The sequence below is a fragment of the Phyllostomus hastatus genome, unplaced genomic scaffold, assembly GCF_019186645.2.
Source record: "Phyllostomus hastatus isolate PE091 unplaced genomic scaffold, TTU_PhHast_1.1 phas_contig_198, whole genome shotgun sequence".
NCBI classification, from domain to species: Eukaryota; Metazoa; Chordata; class Mammalia; order Chiroptera; family Phyllostomidae; genus Phyllostomus; species Phyllostomus hastatus.
The window spans coordinates 5,222,792-5,243,907 of NW_025333715.1; the positions used below are offsets into that span (position 1 = coordinate 5,222,792).

The 21,116-nt window shown below is 41.2% G+C and overlaps 1 protein-coding gene across 1 annotated transcript in view; it reads left to right on the top strand.

Annotated features, from left to right (window-relative positions):
• SLC25A17 (solute carrier family 25 member 17) overlaps positions 1–3,597 on the top strand; it is a 44,653-nt gene extending 41,056 nt beyond the window's left edge. Inside the window, exon 9 of the mRNA XM_045835079.1 lies at positions 1,577–3,597. Coding sequence (XP_045691035.1) covers positions 1,577–1,724 — 148 coding nt within the window. The 3' untranslated portion in view covers positions 1,725–3,597. The remainder of the gene's footprint in view (positions 1–1,576) is intronic.
• The last annotated feature ends 17,519 nt before the right edge of the window (positions 3,598–21,116 follow it).

Genomic DNA, 21,116 nt, shown 5'->3' on the forward strand with positions numbered 1-21,116 from the left:
TCCATCACCTCCCTGTCTGGCTCTCTCCCCTCTCTGGAGGATGGGGTGGGGCTGAAAATTCCAAGCTTGGTCCTTTTGATGACCACCCCCCACCATCGAGTTGCCCACCCAGGGGTCACCTCATTACAATAAAAGACACTGCAGTTACCCAGGATATTCCAAGGGATTTAGGAGCTCTGTCAGGAACTGTGGTCAGAGACCAACCAGTAGAACAAGAGATGCTCCTAGTGTTCTTACTGCTCAAGTAATTACAAGGGTTTGGGGAGCTCTGTGCCAGGAACCAGAAACAGAGACCAATATATATCTTTTCTCTTTTCCACAGCAGACCTCATGTTGAGAAACACTGGAGCAGACTTTTCTGAGGGCAACATAATTCATGTTAATTAATGAACTAGAAATATATGGGTCAAGGCTCTTCATTCCTATTTATCACATGATTTGTCCCAAATAATAGGTTTTCACACATAGCAGATACATAAAATACAGAATAGCTTGCGCACGGAGCACTTGATTAGCTGTACTATCCGTGTTCGTGCTGAGTATAGCCCTGGAGGTGCAGGTGAGCTGGCATATGAGACGAGCTCGCTCTCAACAAATAGCTGTGGAGAAACATTTACTCCGAACTGCTGGCTCCAAGCGTTCTTCTCTGTGGTTGGAGGATTGGTACCAAAGGGGTGATCTCCACCTGGGAACTTAGTAGAAATGCAAATTCTTGAGTCCCATCCCAGGCTTAGTAAATCAGAAACTCTGGGGATGTGACCCAATAATCTGTGGCTTAACAAGCCCTTCAGGTGATTCTGATGTATGCTGAGTTTGAGAACCACTGGCTTAGAAGATCGAATGTATGGGAAGCCTGAAAATGGGGTAGCTTTCATTTCTGTCACTTTGCCTAGTTCTGTTGAGGCTAAAGTGACCCAAACCAGTTTGCAGCTTTCTTACCATTTAAGGACTGTTATGGTGAAGTAACTGAGTTCGCAGAGTGTTAAAGATCTAAAAGTTCTTAGTTAGATCTGAGATCTTGTCATTAAGATGGTTTTATGATCTCCATCCTATCTGGGATAGTGTCAGCATTCCACTAATTAATGGTTATTTTAAAGACAAAGGATTGGTGGCTCATGGATACTAAACTTTAATCAGTCTTCAAATACCATTAAAGATAATAAGTACTTTGACAACAGAAGTCTGTTAACATCTAAAACTTCCATTGCTTGTTTTGATTCTGAAGGATACGCCTTTATGAAGTAGCTGTCAAAGTGGCCTTTTTCTTTTTTTTTTTAAGATTTTATTTATTTATTTTTAGAGAGAGGAAGAGTGGGGAGAGGGAAAGAAACATCAGTGAGCAAGAGGAGAGGGGGAAAAAATCCACTGGTTGCCTCTTGCGTGCCCCCAACTGGGGACCCAGCCTGAAACCCAGGCACGTGCCCTGACTGGGAATTGAACCAGCGACCCTTTTGGTTCAGAGCCTGAGCTCAACCCACTGAGCCACACCAGTTAGAGCAGTGGCCTGTTTCTTTGGTGCAGGAGTTGACTTTTATAAAGAAAGCCTTTAATGTTTTTCAAACTTCTTTCCTTTTAGGCGGTTTGGAATGATGGGACTCTACAAAGGCCTTGAAGCCAAACTGCTGCAGACAGTCCTCACTGCTGCTCTCATGTTCCTTGTGTACGAGAAGCTGACAGCTGCGACCTTCACGGTTATGGGGCTGAAGAGTGCACACAAGCACTGAGACACCTTCCCCTACAGAGTGAGGAAAGGTGCTCAGGATGGGAGCTTCCTTCCGTGAGAAGAGAAGTGATTTCTTTTTTTACTCTTGCTCTTTCCACCGTGAATGTTCACCCTCACTGGCTTCAAAAGCATTTAAGGGTAACATGGAGTACAGCCCGCTGAACCTGTTGACCAACTTAATTTTTATGATGGTTGGTTGAATTCTCTGGGGGGGTTGGGCTAATGGTCATCTGAAGAGAAAGCATTACTGACAACCTAAAATTGTAAGTGCGGGGGAGGTTGGTTTTCCACAAGGAGAAAGGACTGTTGCTGTCACGTGCAATCTTTTTCCTGTTAAAAATCTTTCTTAAGTTTACCAGCTGTTCTCTTTCCCTGAACCCTGCCCCAGGTTCTAGGACAAATTTAATACTATGAAATTCTCCCCATATACCTTTTATGTCTTAATCTTGGTATTTTCCTCACCAAAAATAATATTATGACTATGCCAGGGGAGCATGGTTTTATTTTTGTTGGGCTTTTTTCCCCCTGCTTAAAGAAACGTGTCTTCTTTAGTATATGAGCTATTTATTTGGGGAGAGAAGTGAAAATTATTAATCCCACGTGATTCTCTTATAAGCTCTTTGTAAACATTACTTATTCATTAGTATATGACAATTTTAAAATATTTATTTTGAGTCAACTCTTTTATAACAAAAGGCTTGAAGTTTTATGTTCAGCCATATAAGCCCCAATAAATTGTCAGCACCAAGGACATGCCCTTTTTTTAAGCTGTTACATTGGGTTTTCAACTAGCTGGTAAAAATCACAAAAAAAGGGGAAGGAAGCAAATATCTTGTTTAGGCTCTGGAATATTATCTCCCTTTGCAAACTGTTGGAGGAAGCTGGTTTTTTTGTTTGTTTGTTTTTGTTTTTTTATTTTTTTCAGTGAACATCTGATTAAGGTTATTTCTATTTGGAAACATTTCTTAGAGTCCTGCTACTCAAGAGTGTGGTGCATCAAGCAGTAGCATAGACATCACCTGAGAGTTGGTTGGACATGCAGTCCCAGACCTTTTGAATTATATTCTGCATTTTAACAAGATCTACATGATAAAAGTTTGAGCACCAGCCTGCGAACCAAAGGGTCACCTGTTTGATTCCCAGTCAGGGCACATGCCTGGGTTGCAAGCCAATTCATGCCCCCAGTAGGGGGTGGGCAAGAGGCAACCACACATTGATGTTTCTCTCCCTCCTTCTCTTCCCCCTCTCTAAAAATAAATAAATAAAATCTTTAAAAATAAAATAAAGTTTGAGAGACCTTAGTGCACCTGACCCAACAGAAAATAAAATTGTTTTCAATTATAGAAATCAAGACAAAGATTTTTCTCAAAGGAAAGATGGACTAATGTATTAAAGCAACCTCTGAAAAAAACTAGAGTCCTATGTCATCCTTTACTTTTCTTTACAGCACAGGTAGTAGGACTTGTACTGTGTAGCTAGGAGTGAATTTAGACATCTGAAGCCACTCAAGAAGCAAACTCTTGACATTAGTGGAACAGCTTTTTAGGCTCCTGTGAATTGTGTTTTGTCCCTGTAACAAAATGACAGGTTTTTAATTTATAAATACAATGCAGTCAGAGCCAGAGAGCAATGATAACATGTCTGTGGCCTCTGGTACTTAGTTCTGTTGGAGAGTAGAAATTTCTTCCTCTTATTTTCTCTCTGGCCACTGTGATAATTTCAAAATATATGATTATCAAACTGGTGGTAATTGAAAGATCATTGTTTTGTTCCAGAAAACAGGAGTTAGGAAGAGCTAATAATCCGGGGACTAGACTGAATACTGCTTCCCTATTTAAGACAGGATGGTAGGCAGAATTGGCCCATTACTGCTTTTAAGTTTTGTGAGTGTCTGTGGTGGGGCTTGGGTGGGAAGCACAAGACTGATTTTGATTTTTATACGGGAGAAGAATGGTCATAAAGCTGCCATGAGTACTTTTGGTTTTGTTTTAATTACACAGTTTGCTTTGGAACTTGAATTTTGAGCTCAGGGTATTGTGGACTGGTATGTTAGAATAATTTCCAAGTCAAATTATATAATATTAAGTGTTTATGATGTGAAAATGTATTTGATACTTTGTTCTGATTTTGTGAGGGAACAATTTAATGTTGAGGTTTTGTGTTCCCTGTGGAAGTGAATAGACTCACTCATTGAAACTAGATAATGACTCTCCCAGTTTTATAGTCTTTGATTAATAAGTTATTTGAGAAGACTAAACAGTTGGGAAATTGAAATTTTTCTTTTTGATTCCTTATACAGTTCCTCTAGAATGTGGGGATTAAGACCCTTAGAGATTATATTAATGTTGCTGTACTAGGAAATTTAATTTCTGTAAGTATTTAATCTGTGTTTTGAAGTGGACACTAATATTTTAACCCATGTCAATTTTACAGTGACATTTGAAACACAGAAACAGGGTTTACCATAAGAGCATAAGCAGTGGGAGTTAGAATCTTTGGGTTTTATTCTCAGCTCTGCCACTGACTAGCAAATTACATCATCTCCTTGTGCTTCAGCTTTTGATAAGTGGAGATAATAATACTACCCACTCCAGAGGATGTTTGAGAGCTAATGATGTCAGTTAAATCCCTTTATGATCATGGAAGAGGGAAGATCTGAGTGAAACTTGTGACAGTGTCTAGATTTATACAGCAATTTTCCTTCTTAAAAGCTTACACACATTTTCATTTGTAATCCCAATATCTCTGTGAAATAGGTAGGGACAAGCAACAATAACCCCATTTAATTAACAAGCAAATTGAGATAGAACCATCAAATGACTTGCCTGGTTGGAACCAGGACTAGAGTGAGTTTCCTACAGTCGAATGTCGTGAGTAAAAGAGTGGGTTCTGCTATTAGACCTAGGTTCTGCTCTGGTCCTGTTCCTTACCAGCTGTGGGAACAAAGCAGTTACTGAACTTGTATAAAACTCAGTTTCCTCAACTGTGAAATGGAAATCTTGATGAAACTACCTCACAGTGTGATTATGAGGATTAAATAACATCATACACCCAAATTGTTTAGTACAGTGCTTGCCAAATGAGAAGAGCTAGACCAATAAGCAGCGACTGTTATCATATTACGGATGAGGGATGTGGCTATTTAGGTAGGCATGGTTCAGTGGAACACAGTCTGCATTTTGAGCCAGACCTGAGATCAGATTTTCATTCTATCACTTAATAGCACCAGAGCCACAGACAAGTCACTTCTTTACCTTTCTGAGTCTATGTCCTCACCTGTCCAATAGCAATGCCGTTATGTATGTAAATCTCTATTCTCAGAACAGCCTTGTGAGGCGGTCATTTCTATTGGACATATGAGGATATATGTATATATATGTGTGTGTATCTGTGCATGTGGCACAGTATGTGGCATATGGATTTAGTAAATGCTGTTTTTCTTTATTGAGATATAACTGATATATATTAGTTTCAAGTATACAACATAATGATTTAATATTTACATATTGCAGAACGATCACCACAATAAGTCTAGTTAACACCTATCACTAAAATGCCCATCAGATAATACTGTTTGAACCAAGAAAATCAACTAGGTTTTACTTTGGGGCAGCATTTTCTCTTTTCATTTTTTTAATTGTGAACCTTTCTGATTGCCTTTCGGTGTATCTCCTCAAAAGAGAAGCCAGCCCTGGCTGGGAAGCTCAGTAAGTTAGAGTATCGTCCCAATATGCCAAGGTTGTGGGTTTAGTCCCCAGTCAGGACACATATAAGAATCAGCCGATGAGTACCTCAATGAGTGGAATAACAAATTGATGTTTCTGTCTCTCTCTCAAATCAATAAATCAAAAAAAAAATTTTTTTAAGATTTTATGTCTTTATTTTTAGAGAGGGAAGGGAGGGAGATAGAGAGAGAGAGAGAAACATCAATGTGCAGTTGCTGGGGGTTATGGCCTGCAACCCAGGCATGTACCCTGGCTGGGAATCGAACCTGGTACACGTTGGTTCCCAGTCCGCGCTCAATCCACTGAGCTACGCCAGCCAGGGCTAAAAAAAATTTTTTAAGAAGAGAGAGAGAAGTCAGGCCTGGCCACTGTGGCTCAGTTGGCTGAGTGTTGTCCCAGTCAGGATGCATGCCTGGGTTGCAGGTTCAGTCCCTGATTGGGGTATGTGTAGGGGGTGGGTTGCTACTGCTTGGTGTTTCTCTCTCAAATCAGTGTTTCTCTCTCTCTCCTCCTCCCCCTCTCTCTGAAATCAATGAGCATATCTTCAGGTAGGATTTTGAAAAAAAAGAAGCCAAATTCAGTATTCATATTAAGTCCCTCGACATTTATCAGTTAATCAGGAAATGTGACTGGTTCAATAGCAGAAAGTCATCGGCAGAGCTAGTGTCTCATCTTGGCTCTGGAAAAGCTGAAGAATAGTGACTTCATGGAGCCAAACGCCAGATATCGAAGGAGAGCCCTCCCTCTGGGCAGGTGAGTTACTTACTCGGCAGTGTTGTCACCAGAATACCACGTACATACGAAGACTCGGTCGTAGGCTATTTGCGTATGTAATAAATACAGCCGACCGTGACTCTATAGGGTTTTTACCACCATAGAAATGAAAGGGCTTTGGGTTAGGGCTGATCTTTGTGGGGTATACCGGTAGCCCCTGAAAAGTATGTTCAGTGGGACATCACGGGCTGGGTGAGAGAAGAAAAGAAAGAAGGTTACTATTTAAAGACAGAAAATAAACAGGAAATTAGGTGAATATGAGGATCGGGGAGGGATGGACAAAGCACCAGTACCTTGTCCAATGTCACTGATGAGTCCTGCTAGGGCGCAGGACTTAAAGAAAACAAGCTCAAAAAATGTGTGGTAGGTACGTGGACCGGTGCCCCGTGGAACCCAGCAGATGAGGTCCAATCTGTAACGACATAAAAAGGAAAGGAAAACCCTGTGTGGAACTAATCATGAGAATGGGTAATGGCACTTGCATGCATAGAGTGCCTGCTAAACACCAGGCACAACTAGTTCACACACCTCTTGATGTCCTGTTAATAACTGAATACATGACTTTCATTCCCATTAACAGAGGAGCTGGTTGAGGCGTAAAGAGTAGCTTATCTATCGTCATATACCTAATGGGGGTCAGGATTTAAAATTTAGGCTGACTCCAAAATTTTCTTCATCCCTCAGATGCCCTCAAAAGTAAGCCTTCTAAGCCAGTGTGTAGGTTCCCATTTACAGCCTAGAGGGGCATATGGTTGAAGATGAGTGATTCTTTCTGTAATGAGTTATCTGTACCCCAGTGTGAGTGCCACAAGGCTCAAGGGAAGCCTGTGGCCTCTGTATCCAAGGTGGCTCCTGGAATCCATGCTGTTCCTTGCCTCAGTGTCTTTTTTATGCTCTCTGGTGTATCGGGACTCTCTTCCTGCTATTCCTGGTGAACTCCTGCCCTGTTGATAATAGGCGTCAACTTTTCCTGGGAACCTTTCTGGAACTTCACTTCCCTCCCACCGCCCCCCAATCCTAGAGACCTGTCCACTCTTCAAATAGTTTGTGCCATGTCTGTCATTGCACCCACTACGTTGTAGTTTGAATTGCAGTAGTCCCTCCGATATCTGTCTTCCCCTAGATGCCAAGTTCTTCCAGGGCAGGAGGTGAGTCAAGTGACGAGTGTCTCACTCATTATAGACAGTTGTTGCATCAGTGTTTTTGGCTTAAGACAGTGTTGACCTTTCTCCAGTCAAATCGATCTGTTAATTAAGACTTTACATGTTTTTAGAATTCTTGAACTCTGGTGTTTTCTTGGTGATGATCAGTTTTTCACTTTTTTTTTTAAGATTAATTCTCATTTCTTTGAAGTATATTTTATTTTGGTAGTTATTTGGCTTTTTTAGCCTTTAAAGATTATTCTTTTTTTTTTTTTACTTTAATTGGAGTCACTAAAATTATCTACCTCAGTGGTATTGCTTATCTAATTTTTTGAATTGTACATCATTCTTGTTTTGCTTTAGTTTCTGGGGAATCCATTGGCAGAGTAGATGGGCAGCCAAATAGGTGATTCCCTATATGTGGGTGTTGTATGGAGGACTACATACAACTGCAAATTTCTATTCTAGGAATAATATTCTATTTTATTCATTCATTCATTTATTCATTCATTCATTCAAGAAATCAATTTTCAGTACCTACCACTATGCCAACTGCTGGGGTTATCCAAAAGAATAATACTTAGTCTCTGCTCTTACATAGCTCAGTGTTCAGCATGGGAGTGAGACAAAAAACAGTTTGGAATTCTATCACTGATGAATTCTGAGGAGAAATTTACTGTGAATGTTTAGGAGTTGCTTTAGGGAGCACGGGGAGGCCGACCCAATGCTGTTTGGTCTGTGCGATCGGAAAGCCACATTTGAATTAGGAACACACCAAGTAGTGGGTAGAGGACCTTTTTGGCAGAGGAAATAAATAGCATTTGCAAAGAAGAAAGAGAATAATACTTTCTTATTTGTACATTGGTTTGAATTCCCTGAGTAGAGCACATGTTGGAATGGGGGAGGGGAAAGAGCATCAAGAGCTTGCCTGCATGCAGCAGGGGAGAGGAGGTGATCCAGACGGCTGTCCTCCTTAACAGTTGTCTACAGTTAGGTTCCGGTCCAAAGAGAGAAGCTACAGGGTGGGCAAAAGTAGGTTTATTGTTGTGAGTGCACGAAACAGTTCACTCCATTATCTATTAATTATTGTATTGTTTTCCATACAAACAACTGTAAACCTATTTTTGCCCCACCCTCTATATTCCCTGTGCTGTATTAATTTAAAATACAATTTTAAACATATTTTGACAATTAGACATAACATGAATCATTTAGTTCTACCTCTGAAGATAAGCCAGCAAGAGTAGTTTAGGTGAACTGTGAATTGCTGTGACTGTGAGGGTCTGGACTTTAACCTTATTTGATCAGTGTGAAAATGTTTACCTGGAAACAGTTCAGAGCCTAGCTGAGGGTAAAACCCTGAGTACTTTATCATGCATTTGTCATCTATGTAAAAATTATAGCCCTATCTGGTGTGGCTCAGTAGACTGAGCACCAGCCTGCGAACTGAGGGGTTACCAGTTCAATTCCCAGCCAGGGTACATGCCTGGGTTGCAGACCAGGTCCCCTATTGGGGGCCTGCAAGAGGTAGCCAGTGGATATTTCTCTTGCATGTTGGTGTTCTCCCTTTCTTTCTCCCTTCCTTCTCCTCTTTCTAAAGGTAAATAAGTAAAATCTTCCAAAAATATATTTTAAAAAATTATAAAATGCCCCGGCCAGGTATCCCAGTTGGTTCAAGCATCATCCTGATACACCAAGGTTTGCAGGTTGGATCCCAGGTCAGGGCACATACAAGAATCAACCAATGAATGCATAAATAAGTGGAAAAACAAAGTGATGCTTCTTTTTTTCTCTCTCTCTCCCTTCCTCTCTAAAATCAATAAATTTAAAAAGTTGATTTTAAATTATAAAAGCAGTGGAAACGTAAGGGGCAATTTAAAAATTGAGAAAGTCCTGTCCTCTTTTATTAATTTGCAGTTAGTTTATACGTATGACGTTTACAGACTTTCTGAAGCATTTATTCTCATTTTATCCTTTATTATGAGGTTTATTTTAGTAACTTATACCATATAGGTGGGGAAATTGAGACACAGATCTGGCTCAGGTCCTACAGAAAAGGACTGGGAGTCGGAAACAGGAATTTAGACCTCCTGATCTTCTATTTCGTAATCTTTCACTCATTTGTACTGCTTTTAGATAGCTGTATATTTTTATTTTTATTTAAAATTTTTCTTACAGCTTTCGTTTTTTCCTATAATATGTAGTCATTATAAAAACTTAAGAAAATATAGAAAGGAATGAAGAAAATAAAGATATATTCCTATATATTTTTATAAATATATGCCTATATGTCTGCTGCTTAGAAATCACTGCTAATATTTCAGTGTATCTGTTTTTAGACATGTTTAAATGTATATAAACACATATTACATACACATATATTTATAGATAGGGTTTTTTAAAAGATCAACCTATGCCTAATTTTGTAAATTTTCATCTCAAATATAATTTAATGTCAATAAATATCTCAGAATTTTAGTTGCTCCATAAAATTGCATTGTGTGAGCGTATCATTATTTAGACTCCTATTGACGGACTTTTAGGATGTCTCCAATTTTTTGCTTTTGTAAATGTGATAATAAAATCCTTAATATATACATCTTTTTATATTTTTCTGATTATTTCTTTAAGAAAAACTTCCTGGAATCCAGTTACTGGGTGTTATGATTTGCTGTGACTGTTATTAAATTAAAATGTACCCCTGGCTGGCGTAGCTCAGTGGATTGAGCGCAGGCTGCAAACCAAAGCATCGCAGGTTCAATTCCCAGTCAGGGCACATACCTGGGTGGCCAGGCCACGGCCCCCAGCAACCGCACATTGATGTTTCTCTCTCTCTTTCTCCCTCCCTTCCCTCTCTAAAATAAATAAATAAATAAAATATTTTTAAAAATAAAATAAAATGTGCCTTGGCTGGGTAGCTCAGTTAGTTAGAGCGTCATCTTGATCCCCGAAGGTTGCAGGTTTGATCCCTGGTCAGGGCACATACAAGAATCAACAAGTGAATTTTGGAAATGAGTGGAACAACAAATTGATATTTCTCTTTCTCTCTCTCTCTTTCTCCCTCGCCCTTCTCCCCACTCTCTTTAAGGTCAATAAATAAAAATTTTTTAAAAATAAAAATCAACAATAAATTAAAATGTCATTCTGTGCATTTATGTTCATTGTCACTTTGGACTACATAAACACTTTATTTCTTTCTTCACATCTATGTTGGCCAGAGAAATTCCATTCTCAGTGTGATAGGGAGGAAGCATTGTTATTTGCCAGGGGCTGGCTTTCTGTGCTTTTTTATTTCATTCTCACAACCATCCTACGAACTAGAGTTAAATGAGGCATATCAAAAGTAAGTGTTTAAAAAGTAAATGTTATAGGAATTTAGAGCTGAAAATTATATATCTTCCAATAGGTAGCTAAGATCAATAAATGTTACATACTAAAATATAATAATAAAGGCTACCATTTATTGAGCACCTACTGTGTACTTGTTGCCATACTGGATGCTATATTATTTAATTCTCCTACAGAGGCTCCAAAGCCCATGTACCATTTGCATTTTCCCTTTTGAGCTTTGGTTCCAAATCTGTATCCTGCTTCCTAGAGGGCAGAGACTTGCTTTTAATCATTTTTCGACTCTCCATGAACATGGGGTTCCTTTGGGCCAGTGTCCCCGTAGAAATCCTTTATGATTATGATGGTTATAAGAATCAAGACTTTCATAATTTATCTTTGCCGACTTTTTCATTTATAAGTAAGCCCCTATTTCATAGGAAATGGTTGTTGGTTTGTTTTGTTTTGTTTGCAATTGCAGGCGGAGAAACCATTACGCCACCAGAGGGCATTGCACTTGGCCTCCTATATCATCTTCATTATAAATCACCACTGTTAGAGATGCTTAGTGAAGTTTTTTCCCAGTTAAACCAAAAAAAAAAGAAGGATTCTTAGACTCAGTGAGCAATCTGAATAGGAACTATGGCTTGAATTGGGTGGACCGCTGCCTCAAAGCACCCTCTTTGTCTATAAAAGCAAAGAATGGAGTAAGTAGTATTTTGCTGCAATTGTATTTTTACTTTTCCTTTCATCAAGCATATGCCTAGACTTTTAATTTGCTACCCATAATTTATAATCTTCTCCCAGCCAGATACTAAAGCCAATAGCTCTCACTATCGATAGAAATTAAAGTCAAAGAAACAAAAGAACACAATTCTTGGCCAGCAGCATCCATCTCTCCACTGGTCTTTATTGCTACTGATATCCCTGGCTGCTGTGGCTCAGTGGATTGAGTGCTGGCCTGTGAGCCAAAGGGTCATCGGTTCTATTCCCAGTCAGGGCACATGCCTGGGTTGCGGGCCAGGTCAGGCCCCCAGGTGGGGGTGAGCAGGAGGCAACCACACATTGATGTTTCTCTCCCTTTCTTTCTCCTTTCCTTCCCCTCGCTCTAAAAATAAATAAATAAAATATATTTTTTTAAAAAGGCAAAATTGACTGATCCACAGTTGAATAATTCCTTCATTTATGTTTACTACCTGGTGGAAGTGCCAATAGAAGAATGATTACGAGACAGAGCAGGAGGCAGAAGAGGTAGAACGCATTTTGACAACCCCACAAATTTAAAACTCAGTTCAAATCCTTACCAAACAAGTGGTTTTGATGTAACCAGGTAAATCTTTCCGCATCTTATTGAGGTTTCTAAATGGTAGCCAACCAGTGCTCTCATTGATCTGTGCTCCAGGAACAATTGAGATATTAATTTATTTTACAAGTATTTGTTGAGCACATTCATACCAAGCACTTTCTAAGCACTGGTGTACAGGTATGAGTAATAAATAACCTTTCTGTATTGCTCTATAGTTTATAAAACAATCTAGCACCTATTACCTTACTTGGTACTCACATACCTCTAAGGTGAGTTGGGCAAATAATGTCTCCATTTTCTAGGTGCGAAGACAGGTTCAGAAAAGTTAAATGGCACATTGGCAGTTACACTGCCAGTAACAGAGTAGGACTCACAGGTCTTAGGACCAAATCCTACCCTTCCCCCACAACATCGTGCTGTCTTCCTAGAGAAAGTGAGCCTGTTTCTCTCAAGGGAGGACTTGAGTGACATAATATGCCAAAGGACCCAAGGTTAGAAATAGATTTACTATAGTCATTTGGTGATTTTGATTCTTTAGTTTAATAAGCAACTTAGAAAATAAGTTTAAAAACTTACCACCGTTTCTCTCTCTCTCTTCGAAAAATGGAAGGTAGATTTAGTATGCAGGCAGTTTTTTTTTATGGATTTTTTTTACTACTTGATGACATAGGTAGTAAGAATTTTACCTCTTTCAAGTCTATGAGTTCCCATGTCGTTCCCACGTTAAAAAGAATGAGGTCATCGCTTAAGTGTGAAGCTGGGGTGAGGATGTTCCTAACATAAGGGTCTGGGTGTGCATTTTGTTTCTTTAGTTTTGGAACATAATACCCTTAGTACAGCACTATTGAGTGCCTCCTGCATTAAGTTTTATTTCTCTGTTTACTTACCTCCCTCCCTTAGTAGATTAAGATCTCTGAATTCTCGTCACCATTACTATGTCCCAGGCATTGTTATGAATATTCTTATAAATATTTGTCCAATTAGTATAGAGAGAGAGTGAGGTGGAATAAAATGATGAATTTAGATTTCTCTAACCCACAGTACCTAGAATTGCAATTGCTAAGATAATATGTATTTTGACGAAAAGTAAGACATGGCTTTCCTAAGATTTAGTGCCTTAGTAATTTCACCACATCGAATACAATATGGGACATGTACTCCCACTTTACTCTGAGCTGAAATAAAGGGTGGGATGTGTCTGAGCAGGAGGAAACTGAGAAATAAATTCATAAACTTAGGAGCTTATTAGCAAAAAAATAGTGTATGATTGAAACAAAAATGCTGGTATCATCACCTTTACCTCATTATGCTGTTATTATTTGTTCACCTGTCACTCCTGCTCCTGGAGTGCAGGTTTCATCTTTGTGTCTCCAGTACCTAACAGTGAGACTAAATAATAGTGCTTAATAAGTCCTGTTGCCTTGTACCAAAGATAGTCTGCTAACCAAGAAGGTGACAATTTGTGAGCATCTGCCATGTGCCAGTGGCTTGGCTAAGCAATAAGGGTACGTTTTGAACAAGACAGATGAGGTCTCTGCTCTCATGAGACTTGCATTGGAATAGAGACAGATAGTAATTGTTATGGTTATCTGGGGTCCCTTAAAAACTTCTTTTGAATTTTTTTTAAAAAGCTGCTTCCATCAGCTTGTCAATTCATACAAAGGAGCTAGCTGGGATTTTGAAAGGGATCCCATTGACCAGATTGAATCTTTAGATCAGTTTGGTAACTACTGCTATCTTAACAATATTAACTTTTTGTATCCATGAACATAAAATATCTTTTCCATTTATTTATATCTTCTTTGATATTCAGCAATGTTTTATAGGTTTTTTTTTTAAGATTCAATTTATTTTTAGAGAGAGGGGAGGAAGAGACAAAAGGAGGGAGAGAAACATCGATGAGCAAGAGAAGCATCAATCAGCTGCCTCTTGCTCACCCGCAGCCCGGGACAGAACCTGCAGCCCAGGCATGTGCCTTGCCCGGGAATCAAATTGGTGACCTTTCACTTTGCACTATGACACCCAACCAACTGAGCCACACCAGCCAGGGCCTTTTTATAGTTTAAGAGATTCATTTTTGTAATTTTTTGTTAAATGTATTCCTACGTATTTTTTATCTTTTTGATGCTATTATAAGTGGAATTGTTTTCTTAATTTCATTTTTGGATTGTCATCACAAGTAAGTAGAAATACAACTAACTCTTGTCTGTTGACTTTGTATCCTGCAACCTTGGTGAACTTATTAGTTCTAATACTCTTAGTGGATTCCTTAGAATTTTCTCCATACAAGATTATGTCGTCTAAGCATAGACAACTTTTTTGCTTCTTCCTGTCCAATCTGAATGTCTTTTATTTCTTCTTCTTGCCTGAGTCCCAGCCCTGGCTGGGACTTCCAGTACAATGTGGAGTAGGAGTGGTGAGAGCTCGTATCCGTGTCCTGTTCTTGATCCTGAGAAGAAAGCGTCCAGCCTCTCACCACTAGTATGGTGCTGGCTGTGGGTTTTTGTGGATTCCCTCCGTTGTTTCTTTGCTCTCGACCAGTCACATAGCTTGGACTGAGCATCTACTCTGTACTCAGCACTTTTAGCCATTCTTAGGAGTTTTTGGTAATACGCTAACAACACTTTTTCTGGCATTGTTTTTACAATGCTACTTCCTTATGCACTAGAATGTTTTCATTTATTGCTTTAACTATTTGTACAGATTTCTCAAATGCTAACCATCCCTGACCTCTTGAAGCATAATAGAATACATGTAGTTCAGTCATTGCTTTAAATGATTGAACTACAAACATTGGACGTAATTGCCCTGGCCAGTGTGTGATTCAGTTAGTTGGGTGTCATCCTGCAAAGCATCCTGGGGGTTGCTGGTTTGATTCCCAGTCAGGGTACACGCCTAGGTTGCAGGTTCCGTCACCAGTCAGGGTGCATATGAGAGGCAGCCGATAGATGTTTTTCTCGTACAGCGATGTTTCTCTCCTCTTTCTCATTCCCTCCCCTACCTCTCTAAAAATAAATAAGTAAAATCATAAAAGAAAGAAACTTGGACATAATCATGGTATGTTACTGTGCTGAGTAACAATGTGGTGATGCCTTTGGGAGAGATCGTTAGCTGGGTTGACCTTTCAAAGAATCACTCTAAACTGCTGTGTGTTTTGCATTTCTGTGTCTGCTTTTTAACAAATACAGTTTGTCCTGTCCTGAGTTTATTAATTGGCACTTTTTCTGACCTTAATATGCCTGCCTCTGAGAACATTTGTCTCCTAATAGGCAACTTCTAGTTTGCTGAGGACCAGGCTGCCAGAAAGCCAATGCATTTAGAATTTTATGTAAAGTATGAATAAATAAACTGAAGAAGAAATTCTTCAGTGAATAAAGTACCTGGATTACCCAATATCTTTTTTTGGCTACTTAAATGCCTCTTGTTCCCTAGGTTCTCAGATCCGTTCTAAACGAGCCTCTGTCAGGTGTGCGTGAGCTATTACTGTATCACAAATTATTTTTAAAGGAGTGTTCTAATCCCCTTCACCTCATGCCCATTCCTAGTCAGTATTGACACAAATATTACTTCACCGTTTAAATATCTTCCAGGGCTCCTCGTATCTTGCCTGGAGCAGGGTGTCTCAGCCTCAGCGCTGTTGCTTTGGGCTGGATAATTCTTGCTTGTGAGGAGACTGTCCTGTGCATTGTATAGTGTTTCACAGTCCCTCTGGCTTCTTTCTACCCCACTATGTGTTGGTAGTACACACCCCCAGTGACATGAGAAATGTAGCTATACGTAGCCTCATGTCCCCTGAAGGGTAGAAACCATCCAGTTGAGAATGGCTGGACTAGAGCAAGCCAATCTCTAAATCCGATTCACCTGGGGTGTTTTGTTTGTTGGTTTGTCATACCCCAAGCCTTATCAGAGGCCTGTAGACTCAGAGTCTCTTGGGCTTAGGTCTAAAGTGACAGGTCAGCAGGTGCAAGGGACTTGCTGGCTCGGGTGATGAACCCGAAGCCCTTTATCATCTAGCCCCTCCCTGCCTCTTTAAGCTTTGGTCCTTTGTGTCACCTGACCTTCCAGCTACACCATCTGTGTGTGACTCTGTTTCTCGGCGTGTGCTTTTGCTTCCCAGAAGCAAAAAGACTGCTCAGTTGCTTAGAAATTGCTAATGCCATTTCTTCTTTTTCGTTAGTAACAGAACCCCTGTATCGTTGAATGGTGGCTATGTACCCAGGCAAATAGTAACACATTTCCCAAATTCCTCACAGGTGGCGGTGGCCTCTTCCCCTCCTCTCCATCCTCCCCTTCCCCTCTTTCCCTATCCCTTTCCTTATTGGCAAAAGGGACACATGAATACATACTCTCTGGTTGTACAGGCTTCAAACAATACAAATAGACACCTTTTACCTGCCCTCCACCCACCAACAGCTTGGTATATAACCTAACAACGCCTTTCTACGAATTTAAATTGGTTTATTGTATACATAGTCATCCAATGTTTTTGATCCCTTGTTTCTTAGATAATATTCATCTAGCCTTTTTTCAGAAGATTTTATTTGTCTATTTTTAGAGAGAGGGGGAAGGAGGAAGAGAAACATTGATGTGTGGTTGCCTCTTACATGCCTCCTACTAGGGACCTGGCCCACAACCCACACATGTGCCCTGATGGGGAGTCGAACCTGCGACCTTTTGGTTCCCAGACCCACATTCAATTCACTGAGCTACACCAACCAGGTCCATCCAGCCTTTTTTTATTGAGGGATTTCAAGGCACATTTTAAAAAAAATATCCCTTCCTAAGGAAAAGAAATCCTGAAACTTTAGGTTAGAAGAGTCTCATGGAATGCACTGCTCTTCTAACTTCAACCAGGTCTCTCCTGAGTTTAATTCTTGTTTTCCAGAGTGGTGAAAGTCTAATTTTCTCCCATAGTCCTTAGTAACCAGGTTAAAAGTTACGTCATCTTGATGGTATCATCTTCAGAGAGGAAGCACTTTACCTCCCTTAGGAGAGAGTCATCTGCTGGCTAAGTAGGCAACAGGATCATAGTTTTAGGAGTGATGTCATTTGCAGTCAAAAACATGTATCAATGTAGAACATTGCTCTGTTCAAGGCATTGAATAGAACCCACAGGATGCATGAAGAAATGCAAAGCTCTCCTAGCCCCAGGAAGCTTGCAGTTTATTTTGGAAGATAATCAGCAGTACAAGATTGTTTACTTTAATGTACTTAAAATTAGTATCTATAAATCTTCCTATGTTGTTATTTCTTCATGTGTAAATATTTCAGTGCAGCTACATTGCAAGTTCCATGAGAACAGAGGCTATATCCTGTGTTTCACTGCATATTCCAACACAGAGGCTCTTGGTTTGGGTTCAGGATGACACTGAGTTATACGGATGATGCGCCTGAGCTTCAGCCTGCCTCTGCAGTGAACGAGGAGCTTATCTGGAAAAGAAATAGCATGAGTTGCCAGAGGTATAGCCGGACGACCTCTGAGCTCTGTCAGGAGGCGTTACTGGCAGAACTGGATCAGTAGCTCAGCATAGACTCTGACTTCGTCCTTCCTCTTCCCTTCCCTCTGGCTCCAGCCAAACGGGCAGAATGGAGTAGGAAAACTTGGATTTGGCCGGGAGAGCCACAGATACGCTCTGTCAGTGACTTGCGTGAAACCACCCCCTCTCAGCACATTTAGCGCTGAACAAAATAGAAGACTGGTGGTGTTCCCCGGTTCACGCAGGGTTGTGGTCAACACGACACCTGGCGGCGCCACCCACCGTGGTAAACGTGCCCTCCACTGGATGACAGCAGGGTTGCGTGCGACCCCCGTGATGCTTTCTTCCCAAGCCGGCCCACCCCGCTCTGATGCCACCTTCCAGAACCAATCCTGTTACAGCAACCTGAACTTGACTTTTTTTTGTTCTAGTTCACTCTCCTTATTCCCAGGCTGGTTTTGCCAGAATTACTTCTAATCGTGACGTGGTTTAACATTCCATGCCTTCATTATACAGATTTCCTCGGGAAGGAAACTTGGGCCAGTTGCATAAATGGATGAAAAAAACATCACCCTGAGTTCTGCCACCCCAAACAATCATTGTTAATATTTCACGTATTTCTCATTTATTTGCGCACCTGTGTGTGTATCAAAGCTAGGATTGAGAGGTACATAATTAGAGGTTTAAATCGTAGTGTAATGGGCATAGTTGCATCCTATTTTTGTCACTCTATATCAGACTAACAGTTTCCCATGTTATGAAATGATTTAGGAAACACAATTTTTACTGGTCCCACTGTCAATGTAGCCCAACGAGTGCTGGGGACCTCCAGTCCTCACATATTAGGAGCCAGTGAGGGGTGGGGAGAGAACCCAGAAGTCTTCCTGCACACCGCTCCCCTCAGGAAGAAGAGTCAAAGGCATCTCAGACTCTGGCTCATGGTTCAGACCTGGACTTGGCTATGTGACCTCAGGTAAACTGAGGATTAGAAAATCCACAGAGTCGAGGGGATAATAATTCCTTACTCGTAGGATTGTGGGGAAGATTCAATGGGTTAATATTTGTAAAGTAAAGAGAACAGTGCCTGGCGGATCCTGTGTGTTACAAGTGTTGGCTATTTTTCTTTGCTCTGGACAGAGGTCCTGCAGTGAGGTCGGGGGCTGTAATGTTTTTCTCTGGTCTGCCTCTACTGCGGCTCACAGTCTGTGTGCCTTTAGACAAGCTCCTTTATTTTACTTACGGACAAATGTGCTGCCTCAGTATGAATATTAGAGTTTAATTGAATTCCAAAGGAAGGGAAATAGACTCAGGGTTGGGGGAGCCTCTCACAAACAGCATATTTTTTTCCTCAAAAATGTCAAAAGCCTGATTCCTGTTGCTAAATGCGCCATAGAGCTTTCCTAGGGTTCTGTGATAAACAGTCTGCAAAAGCCTCTTCTATGGCCCTCTCTGTGGGCTCTGGGATCCCTGCCAGGGTGTTTACTTCTAGAAAATCACTTCATCCAAGTTGCTTTCACAAGGATTCGGACGGGCTAATGAGTTGTTTTTTTTTTCCAATCACCACTGTGTGCAGGAGCAAGCTCATTGGATACAGGCCCGGGAGGCCTGGGTTCAAGTTCTAGTTGCTGCTTTAGTTCTTTCACGTGTGGGTGGTTTTTGGCAAATCACCCAATATCTCTGAAGTTCGGTTTTCTGTTCTTTAAATGGGAATAGGTATTGTACACAGCAGCCTCGGAAGGAAGTTAGAGGAGTAGATTAAATTCAAGAAGCATATGCAAGAAAGTGTAGTGGAAATTAAAAGGCACCATATGGATATGTCATTCTGAGGAGATGGACTAACGTAAACTTGTTGCTCTGACTCCCCACCTGAAAGGGGTTTTGTTTTTTCATTCTCCAGCACGTCTCCCTTGTGGAAGCAGGCCGTGACCAATAGCTGAAGATGTGTCGTCACAATGAACAGGGTCCAGCTTGGGGTTTCCTCCCAGCTCCTCTCCTGGGCTAGCCTGTTTATGTCCGTCTGCAGGAAGCACACCCATTATTTTATCATATCTTGTTCTGTCACATTCCCACTGTTGAATGTCACTTCGTTAATTAAAAGTTCCAAGGGCAAACATCTCTGCTTAGGCAGAGATCCGTATCTCATTTGATCATCCTGGCCTTTTGAGGGAGCCCACTGTGCGGTGTGGTGTGCCCCCTGAGAGACAGTCTTGTAGCTATAGTAACCGAAACCTAAGGCAGCAGTGGTGCATACTTTGTTGATTTCTCTCTTCTTCGCTGTGGATGTAAATCCCCAGGGGACATCGTGGGATTACCGAGAGCTGGGTCTTTTGTCCTTGTGCTGCATTAGATGTAAGCCTGAAGAAGGTAGTCCACAGAGAGCTGCGCATTTTGATACGCCTGCGCCAAAATGATCCACTGAGCACAGAACCATACCTAGCGGGGCCTGGGATTTGGTTATTCACTTGTTCAAAAAACATTCATGGAACGAACGGCTTTTAGATGAGTGTGAACCCGTTGATAACATCCCAATATTTGCAAAAACTGATTTCAGGCTCTGTCCTTCACTAGTATTACTCTTTCACCAACAGTGGAACATACACTGTTTCTCCACAATAAAGAGGGAGCAGTTGGGGTTCCTTTCCCTCTCACAAGCCCGGTAGGTCCTTGTAAACTGCAAGGATCTGCCAGATGGCTGGCAGGGTTCGGGGTGAACCCACACTTGAATCCAGTGTTGTTTGATCAACATCTATTAAGTCTCTGCTGACGACGTGCCAAGTGCCGGGCGTAGGAAATAAACGGGACGTGCCCCTGTGTGCTCCTGACTCCGTGGGGAGGACAGGCGTGGCGCAAGTGAAGGGTCTGGCCAGGGACGCGGCGGAGCTCTGTGGGAGCGCCCAGCCACGGTCCAGCCTGCCAGGCGTGTGCTCCACGCACCACCCCCTTCTTCTGGCACCTGCTGCTCCCATGGAGGTGGGGGGGGGTATTCTTCCATATCTTTTCCATTTGAATAAGTCTTCATCTTGCCATCCCAGTTCAGTTCAAAGGTCACCTTCTCTGGAAGGCCTTCCCGGTGCTCTGACCTCCCCCAAACCTGTTTCCTCAGAGCCTGCGTTGGATCGTGGCCGTGCTTGTCCGGCACGGCGTTGCCGGCTGCACGCCACACGGAAAGTCATACTGGGAGCACACAAATTAGTACTCTGGAAGGGTGGGACTTTAATCAAAGCCATCAACTCTTTAGATTTTTAGACTTGGAAGCACTCTAAAAGGTTATCAAAATTAGAGCTTCATTTTAGCATTGAGGAAAGTAATGCTCAGAGAGGCCAAGTTTCCTGTCCAAGGTCACCCAGCAGAGAGGCAGTTGGAATAGGTGAGACTGACACTTGGTCTTCTGAATTACCCCACTTTTTATATATCAAAAGAACATCGGTGAAATGGTGAAATATATTTATAATGACTTTACTCTGTGTCTCGATTCTATGATGGCATAAGTAATAAATACGGGATCTGGCAAAAGTAACACCTACCTGAGTGTGGTTGGTCGGGTATGTGAATATCTCGCAGGAGATGGACAGCAGTTTGAACATTGCACCTAAAATGTCATGGGGGGTACTTGAGTGTGATACTGTTTTGTTACAGGATTAC